Source organism: Crocodylus siamensis, chromosome 2 (genome assembly GCF_052110815.1).
Source record: "Crocodylus siamensis isolate JL-2025a chromosome 2, ASM5211081v1, whole genome shotgun sequence".
In the NCBI taxonomy this organism is placed as follows: Eukaryota; Metazoa; Chordata; order Crocodylia; family Crocodylidae; genus Crocodylus; species Crocodylus siamensis.
Window position 1 is genome coordinate 7,002,546 of NC_143396.1, and position 9,902 is coordinate 7,012,447.

Consider the following 9,902-nt stretch of genomic DNA (forward strand, 5'->3'; position numbering starts at 1 on the left):
CACCCGGCAGCATTGGGCAGCCTTCACGTGGATGAATACAATACACTTCTGCTTGGCTATTTTTTTTTTTTCAAATGCAGCTAAAGCAAAGATTTTTTTTGACACTGAACGTTGCTTTATTTGAAAGGCATCAGATTTGCCTTTTTTCGCCCCAGACTGCTCTGGATTCTCCAAGTGCAGTGAATTTTTATTTTGGCCGTATCCACTTCCAGGCCCACGCGGCATGCTGCTTGCATCCAACCATCGAGGTGGCTCTGCCTCGAGTCGAGATCAGTGTCCAAGAGAACTGCATCGCTGATGAACAAAAGGACAGTGATTTGGTAAGATGTGGGAAAGGCATCCGCCGGGAAACCGAATGAATGATGCATTCGACTGAATACCTAATCTGCAACGAGAGCAAACAGACAGGGAGCCAGGACATCGCTCTGCTGTGCATCCAGGGTCGCCGGGAGCTAATTAGTGCTTGAGTCACTGATCGAACAGCACAGCTGCAATTCTCCTGGGACTTTCCAGTCACCTTGGCTACGAGTTTTGGACTCTCAGAGTACCAGAGGATTGCCAAGAGCCAGCAGCAGAGGGCAGAGATCAACGCTCCTGAGAAACCACCACCAAAAATCACAGCTCAAGGCAGCATTTTGCCCTAAGGCCTCCTGAGTAGCGGCTTCGCTCAGCGGACGTGTTCCTTATTGATCTTGTGCTTTAAAAACCCACTTGGCAGAGGGGCACCGAAGGGTTCAATCCCATTCAGCAGCATCCTGCTATAGATCCCCTGTGGCAGTGATGGGAGGGAGAGAGACCACGATAATTGTTCGTTTTAGTCGGTCAGCCTTTCTTAGGGACCAGGACACTCTTTGCCAGCTGCTCCATGAGGTCTGGTTTCGTAGCATGCAACTACTACTAACAAGAGCTGTATTCATTTCGAAGCACCATGCTTCAATATTTCCTGTACCGGCAGACGGCCTCCCACTTTTTCAGCTGTCTAGTCGCTGGAGGGAGTTCATCGACACCAAATGGACTGTAATCATAGGAAGACGGGCTCGAGTAGAGGAACCTTCTCAAGCCCAGAGCAGGAGGGTTGGACTCGATGATCTTTCGAGGTCCTTCCTAGCCCTTCATTTCTATGAGCCTATGAGTTTCTCCCTACTCATCCCTAGTGGAGAACAAGATCTAAAAGTATCGCTTCCATTTTTATTTTATTTTTTTGATAGTCCCTCTGGCTTGAGGCTGGGCCACTCTCCTTTTCTTTGTTCACATTGCTCACTGATTGTATTTCTCACCAGCCAGGGCACCAAGGCCCTGATACATGCCCTTTTCATTGACTATTTGCTTTTTCTGCTGTCCCAATTCGTCATAGGTTTGTTAAAGCCTAGCACTTGGAGTACTTTTGCAAGTTTTTCATAAATGATCATGCAAGCATGACTGTCTGGACATGTTACACACCTCCACAAGCCTGTCAGGTGTGTTATTTATATCAGGTGGCCCCCAGACATTTCCTCTCCCCCAATAGAAGAGAACTGCAAGCGGACCCTACGTGCCGTTTGTGCTATCGGCCCCACTGGGAAGCATATGGGAAGAGAGGGAGGGATATCTGCCTTTCACGTCAATCTTTTTTCAGCTTTCAGATACTGAAATGTCCAATTTGAAATGGAAATTGTGATTTCAATTGATATTTTCATTTTGATTTATGTTTTCAAAGTTTTTCCTTGGAAGAGAAGTCAACATTTATTTTTCCCTAGAAGAATCCTTGTTTTTTTTCTTTCTTTTGACCAGTACTATTGATTTGACCACTAAAATTATTTTCAAAAACCAGCCCAATCTCATGAGTCTGCTTAAAAAGCTAAATTGTGAACCCTCTCAGCCCTTATAAAGATCTCTATTTTTGTGTATGAAGAGTCTGGGTGTGAACTTACACCTACAAAAATGGAGCTTAATATCTGAAAAAAAGTGCTTACAATCTAGTATAACTTTAGTGCAAATTATATGCGTGAGGTCTGTATTACAAGATCTGCCTGTTTTTCCCTAATATTGTTCAGATTTAAATTTATGCAACTCCCATTAGCTTAAAAGCCCATGGATACGATTTCCACATACAATGGCTTCTTGATTGCTTCCATTTCTGGCACTCAATTGAGATTTCTCAAAGGAACCTGATTTTCAGATAATATCAAGCGTCATCCTTGGGGGGGGGGTGGAAATTGAGACTTTTTAATTGCTCATCACATCCAGATCAATGAGGACTACGGCAGAAAGAAAACAGCAAAATTTCGTCCAATTGGTTTACCAGAACCTTTTCCATCATCATCTCCAGTCATCAGTGGCATATGCCTTAGATACAATAGCAGAAGGGGAAGGAAGCTTTTTAAAATATTTTGGAAAAGTAAAAATGTGTCTACATGTTACTGCAGTGTTTTGCTAAGCAATTAGCCCAACGCACATCAACCATCTGTAGGAAACTATTAAATGCCTTGATGTGGAAACTGCATTGGAACACATCCACGGGTTTCACCTAATTTCTTCTAAAGAAAGGAATCTTTAGCTCACTGGTGGAATAAATTCAACGCCCCACAAACGTTTGTTTGAAACATATCCGCTAATTATCTTTGAGGGCTTTCTTCCCAAAGCTGAGCTCGTTATTGTGTTCCATAATCTGACCATCTCTGGCTAGGCTGGGTACAATGTTCCTTTCTTTTCTTTCTTTCCGAAGATCCTCATATGATGCAGCCAAACAGGGCAGCAGCTTCGGAAACGAACATTGGCTGAATTTAATAGTGAGCAAACCTGCAGTTAATAAATTCTGTCATCAGTGATGTCTCTACTGAAGAGCTGCCAGGAGACTATTGTTTGCACTTACTACATGAGCCAAGTCACAACTTGGGCAGTCAAGGCAATAATAAAACCCTACCACTCCGTTCTTTGCAAATGTTCTTCTCAGCCTACCGCAGACATTGTGACAAATAATGAAAATCAGGATCCGCACAGAAAATTTCCTCTTAGTAATGAAAAGCTTCCTTTTGTGTCAGTGTGCAGGACTTAACTGCTCTAGCACACAGGCAGGGAAGGTTCTTTGGGTAGATGTGATATCTTTTATGAGACCAACTAAATAGTCGGAAAAAAGTTCTTTGCAAGCTTTCGGGCACAAATACCCTTCTTCAGGCACTGGGAAACTCTGCTGTTGTTCTGAGTTTTCCAAGGTAGAAAACAAGCTAAAAGTGTGACGAGAAGTCTGTGAAAATGTCAACAGGTGGCAGTTTGGAAGATAGAGATAGGAGGGGAGTGGGGCAGGGGGAAATGTGTGAAGGAATGCAAATGGTAAGCTTCAGGTAGGTACCTGGGGAATCAGATGTCAGGCAGGTAGTAATGTGTCATAAATCCAAAGTCTATATTGAGTCCATGATTTTTTGTATCCAGTAGATTGATGCAGTGAAGTTCGTAGGCTCGTCTACGAAAAGTGTTTTGTAAGTTCCCTTTGAGGGTTAGAACTGAGAAGTCAGAGGGAGTGATGGTCTTGGCAGAAGTGGGCACCCACAGGTAATTAGATATTTTTTTCTTTGATGGATGCTTGTGGTTGAAAGCTTGCAAAGAACTTTTTTTCCAACTATTTAGTTGGTCTAATAAAAGGTATTCCATCGACCCTAAGAAGCTTGTCTGCCTATGTCCTTAGACCAACACCGCTACTACCAACAACCCTACCCTAGCACACTATATTTGTATTGTGACCAGGCCCCGAGTCCCAACAATATCAGTGTTAAATTTCCCTCTCTGTTACGTTGTCTTCTCTACTGCTCCAAGTCAGCTACATTTCAAATGGGGGTTGATTGAACCCTGTACTCCTAGACCCCCATTCAGCAAAGCAGTTCAACATACACTTCACTTCGGGGACTTTTGAAGTCAGTGGGACTAAAGCACATATCTAAGTACCTTATGGAATTGAGGTCATGATCTTCCAAGTGCTTTGGTGTCCCTTAGAAGACAAGGGGGTTGTGGGCCTGATTCTCTGTGGCCTCTTGTGTTTCTCTTTTTCTACGTGGAGAGAGTGGATGCAAAATGCCTTTGAACCAGAGTGTCAGAGTTTGCAATTCAGTTGCACAAATGCAGATAAGTAAACATGCTTGTTACTTGGTAGGAGCACTCGGAGGTGTTATGCTTGAAAAATGTACCGAGGACCAAAGCAGAGACGCAGAACTATTAATGAGCCTCGCATCAGTGAGCTGATGAAGCCTCTTGAACATCTCTCTAGGTGTCAGAGACATCCAGGCCCCATTTTCTCATGCTCTCTAACCAAGGGTGAAAGCTTTCTTCCTCTGCAGAGGCTGGAGAAGATGAAGAGTTTAAGAGGCTTTTGCTTGTGCTGCCTCAAAGTCAACCTCATCTTTCTAAAAGCAGAAGGAGATCCCTAAAAGGTAGCTACTAGAATGAGAAGCTTTCAATGTCTAGAAAAGGAAGGGTTCACACACAGCAAAGCAGCCTGGTTGTGGAAGATGGAGAGAGGTATTTTCTTCTCTGGAAACCTCTAGTGAGGTCTCTTTCATTGGACCCATGCAAGGCTTGGCATGCAACGCAAGGCCTGCGGCCTCTTCATGGAGGGTTTGCTGCTGTGGGGACACTTGATATCCAAAATATGCTAAGAAAACCTGGTGTCTGCAAGAAGCATAAAACTGGAGCTTATCTGGGTCCATACATGGGTTAAAATACAGGCTAGCAATCATTTTATAACCTCCACAGCAACCCAATGGATAATAGATAAACCACCCCACTGCTTTCCTGAACGGAGCATGAAGGTCAAGTAACAGAGGTATTTCAGACCCGTCGCCACTATCCCAGCAGCCTCCATAACATCTCTTACCATCATTACTATATTCATTTGAGGCCAGTGCCCCAAGCCCACAGACCACAGTCCCATTGTGCTAGCTGATCTAGAGACGTGGACATTATCCTCGTCTCTGCAGATGGAATTGTTCCCCCATCTAATCACCTTTGTTTTTAAAGGATGTTGTGCATTTTGCATGCGTGCATATATGTAGGCATGTCTATGTGCCTGCACATAGGTAGGCAAATTCAATCAAAATATATACATATATATGGTACCATCCCTGCATCTAACCTAGGTATGGATGCACGTTATACATCACATAGGCCATGTATTTGCTATATTTTATCGACGTTAAAAAGAATCGAAGCCAAGAAAAAAAAGCGACTCGGAGATGCACGTTTCTTCTGGCAAACTCAAAGATTTGCTGCACAACTACCTCAGCCGTAGAGCTGAGCTCTGAGTAGCAGAAGCAGAACAAACAGTACCAAGTCATGCATCAGGTGCAGGCAAGAATACAGCCCTGAGTGGGACTCCTGTATTTCCCTCCTGCTGGGTTAGATTTGGCTCCCAGACAACAGCACATGGATGTTCTCAGCGGTAAGGGAGCCAGAAAGAAAGGAAAAAAAAAAATTGGAAAAACTGAACTTGTTCGTACAGCCTGGCGGAGAGCACTGGGATTTCCTACCAGCTGGGCTGGAGCCTTCTGATCCTCCCAGCTGCGTTCCTGCTATGACGACAGCACATCAGACCTGTACCTCCGATGTCTTCCTCGAGTGGGAGAGCTACTGTAAAATTAGCTCAGGATGGGACACCGGGTTTGTCACATAAGTGTAAATGACCGGGGGAATAACTACTCCCCTTAATATCGAGGACTCACGAGATTGACCTAACTGCCACCATCTTTTGCTTGACGACAGCCCTTTATCTGGAGGTCTCCGAGGTCTGTAGAGCACATGGCATCCTCAGCAGAGCTAATTTGCCTAGGGACAGCACCATGCTAACACGGCTATTTGGTTTGCAGTACCTCTGTGCAGTGCTGCCTCGAGCTCTATAGAGTCCACTACACGAACAGGAGAATATCTCGGGGGCTCTCTGTGTTGCGACTGGCAGTCCTACCCCAAGTGCTTGCCCCAGCAGCCCAAATACCATCTGTCCTGTTCTATAGATAGGGAAACTGAAGCACACGGGTAGGGAGGGGATAGCCCAGGGTCCAACTTAGTAGAGCCAGGCACAGGGGTTGGACTCCATGATCTTTCGAGGTCCCTTCCAGCCCTTAGTTTCTATGAACTCAAGACCCTGGAGGCTCCCAGTCCCGTGCTGCATATGCAAAGTTTTCCACCGCGTGTGTCACAGTTGCTAACAAAAAGAGACAAAATGAATAAGCCACGATGCTTACGCTGAGCCATGTGCTTCCCACTTAAAAAGGTATTTCCAACCCTTTTCTTACAGCTCATGGGGAAGCCACAGTGGCCCTGAAGAGCGCACATCCAACAGATTTTAGCTACCACCTCTCCAAGCTCTCTGGTGAAGTTAGCAAAGACGACATGGGCACGACTCATGGGATGATGACAGTGTCCAAGCAGAGCATGACTCTCAAAGCTACCCCCCCAACGGAGGGCTTGTTCGACTTGATGGTCTTCGCGCGGCCATCAGACTCTCCGGGCCCCTATCATTGGGTGTGCTCCTATCAGATCCAGTGCCTGGAGCCCATCAGTAGAGAAAACCTACCTGAAAACCCCTTCCATTTCTGGGGCCTTCATCAAAAGGTGAAGGACTTTGGTATCGAGGACTGCAGCTGGAGAGAGGACCTGGTGGTCGCGGCAAGGGGATCATTGCTCTTGACTCTACAGACCACGCGGCCCTTGCTGGCCACCTACGAGCTGGTCCATCAAGAGTTAGATGCTTCTCTGAGCAAGAAGTGCCTGGCATCGCAAGCCGAGGAAGACAAGCTGAGTTGCCACGTGCTGTGTCCTTTTCGGGGCTACTACCGGCTCTCGGTGTTTGTGAAAGACCTAGGAGACACCGCGTTCAAAAACGCAGCCAACTTCCTCATCCGTTGCTCCGGCCCCATCAATCGGAACGAGCTCTTCCCATCTGGCCTCAGCATGCACTGTGGGAGCGGGACTTACACCCGTGGAAGGGGCCTTTCCAACCCCAGCCACCCTGCCCCCATCATCACCACCCTGCAGGGCAAGTGTAATATCACCTTCCACGCGCGGCCCGACGTCGAAGTGGCGGCCGTCCTGAGCACGGACAACGTCGCCAACAACAAGTACCCCATGGAGAGATACGTCCTCCTCACTCACCTGAGAAACAAGGTCGGCGTGTGCATCCTGCTTCCTGAGCCAGGCATCTACAAAGTGGGGCTCTTTGGCAGGAACAAGGACCATAAGGACTTTGCCCATGTCTGCGACTACATCATCCGCTGTTTCTCCAGCCGCCGGTGGCCCCCTTTCCCCAGGGTGTACAGCCGGTGGAGGAGAGGGTGCATACTGCTACAGCCCAGAACTGGCGTGCTCCAGGAACAAAGCTGGGTCACATTTCGGGTCAAGATGCCCAAAGCCTACAAAGCTCTCGTCATTGGGCACGCCAAGACCGAGCTGAAGCCAACTCAGAGCAAGATCTGGGAGGGGGAAGTGCATACAGGGCCAGCTGGGACTCTGCTCAAACTGGTGGCTAAATTCAGCCAGCAATCTACCAGCATGGAGGTTGTCCTCTCATTTGATGTGGGGTCTTCAGGGTAAATGATCCAGGGGAGAGGAGGAAAGATCCCAAGAGCCCAGGAAGGAAAGAAGAGCTATCAGGTTGGAAGGGAAAAGAACAGCCCCAAATACCGTGTCAGGTGGACTCTCAACACTATACACGGTGCAGCCTCCTCCTTGCAGGATATTACAGCACTCCTCTCACTTGGAGATGGTGTGTCAAGCTGATCAGAGCCAGCACACCGAGGTCTCTTAATAGTTTATGCATATAAGAGGAATCTGTTATTCGGTTCCTCTAGAGGACGGTTATTTTACCACTTTTTACCCATGCGACTAACTGCAGCTTGTTTTATTTGACATCTCTTCCAGATCTTGGAAATGCATGTGGTTTCTTCCTCCTGAGAGCGGGTGGGGGGGGGAATAGGACCTGGAGCCAAAAACAAAAAGCATCAGGTGGTAGCAATATTTTACCACTGTAAATATGCAGGAAGGAAGTTAATGGTTTCCAGAGGGAGTTTGTGCTTTGGGGCAGGGGAGGGGCAGGGGTTATATTTTATTTTTAACTGCTGCTTTAAAATTTCTTCTGGGACATTCAACCAGGTCTTCATTAGCGAGGCTGACATGTAAATGCATTGCATGCTACCTATGGGCATCGAGGGATTGAAATCAGAGATGGGAACACTCAGGAAAGCGCTTCTTTGGCCAAGTTGCCTCAGTATAAAAACCAAAAGCATAGTCACAAGTGTAGTTATGGTCTGGCACAAGCTAAAAGGCACTGTTGTAACAGAGATGGGACTCCTGCCCGGGCAACTTGCGTGTAGGTTGGCAAGGCATCCTTACCAAACACATGCGTGGGCATGAAGAGCAACTCCATCGCCAGGCACTGAAATGCCCTATGGAGGGGAGCTGGACACTGTTGCTGCAGCATGTAGTTTAAGCACAACGGTCTCACGTGATCATTTAGGACGGGAGGTGAAGATGACCACCTCGAACCGCGACTGCAGAAGGAAGGGTTGAACTGATTTGGAGTGGGGCCGTCACCTTGCGTGCAGCGGAGATTGACCCTGGCTTAGCCCTTCCTTCATATGGGGAGAAGGGAGGAGATAAGGCAGTGAATATTTGTGCGGTATTTTGCAAAGCCACCCCTAAGCCCACGCGGCATGGTTGGTTTCCTCTTCCATCGTGACGGCGCAGCTCTCTGAACGAGATCCAGGGTTATTTTGGGATGCTTTACAAGGAGCAGACCGGGGGATACCCTCCACTGCTTTTCAGCCACAGCCTTTTCAGCGTGACGTGCTGAAGACGCTCAGATGAAAATGGCTCTTGCTGTACACGGAAAGCAAGGGCATCTCAGGTAAAGCAAGGCAGCCAGTGGAAAAGCCCCGGCATACTGGAATGACTGGGAGGAAATGTCACTAAGGACGAGGATACGTGGACAGTTCCAGGGGCCGAGCCTTGGGCGGCAGGGGGTGGGTGGGCTATAGCAGCTGCAGTGGCAGCCGCTGTTCGTGGCCCGTGAGCTTGCAGCGCTGGTGCCCTGGTCGCCCACCACACGTTATACTGCTGGATAGTTCTGCACCAAGATGCATCCTACTTGTAAAATGCATGCATTGCCACCACGCCTAGGAAAACGAGGCACATCTGTGCTCACACCAATGGATGATGTACCTACCCCAAGATACATGGCCTGCTGGAAATGTGCTGCTCCACTGCAACCAGGAGACTCCACAGAGAGGGGGGTCAATGAAGACTCACTCAAAATGAAGGGTTTTTTTAGGGGCCCCAGAACTAATGACTGCCAATGAATGAATGAGAGAAAGAGAGAGAGAGAGACTCAGATGCTATAGCTCAGTGGTTAGGGCACTGCAGGGCTCCTGACTCTGAGCTGGGGGGCACAAGCTCTGTTTTCAGTCACACAGGGCAAAGAACTGAGGGTCCCGCCCACTATGGGCTTGTCTACATCACAGCAGTAATAAGTCTCCCACCCACCCCCACAAGCAGGCTCCAAAGTCAGCAATAAGTCCAGTCCGGTCGTCATGCTCAAGCAGGATGAGGACCAGGTGCCCAAGAACAGGCACAAAGAAACACCAGCGAGCTTCTGGGTGTGCAAACTGCACCAGGGTTGATTGCTTTGAATTAATTGCACGTGTAGGAGCCCCCAGCGGGGACAAGCCCCAGGTCACTGCACTCTAGAGTCAGCCGCTGCATGGAGAAAAACAACATTTCAAAACCTTAGCTGAGGCCAACAAGCAAAAGCAACCTCCCCTAGCCCCTGCCATCTTCGTTCCTGGTCCCTACAGGCACAGCATGGTAGGAAGCACTATTAAAACCCCATTTTATTTGAATGGGCCTGACTTTCCCCACACTGCTCCACACCACTGCCCTGTCCA

At 47.9% G+C, this 9,902-nt stretch overlaps 1 protein-coding gene across 1 annotated transcript; it reads left to right on the forward strand.

Annotated features, from left to right (window-relative positions):
• Window positions 1-6,354: 6,354 nt before the first annotated feature.
• LOC149869836 (kyphoscoliosis peptidase-like) lies at window positions 6,355-7,554 on the forward strand. Its single transcript, XM_090034667.1, has one exon. The coding sequence runs from the start codon at window positions 6,355-6,357 to the stop codon at window positions 7,552-7,554; it is 1,200 nt and encodes a 399-aa protein (XP_089890793.1).
• The last annotated feature ends 2,348 nt before the right edge of the window (window positions 7,555-9,902 follow it).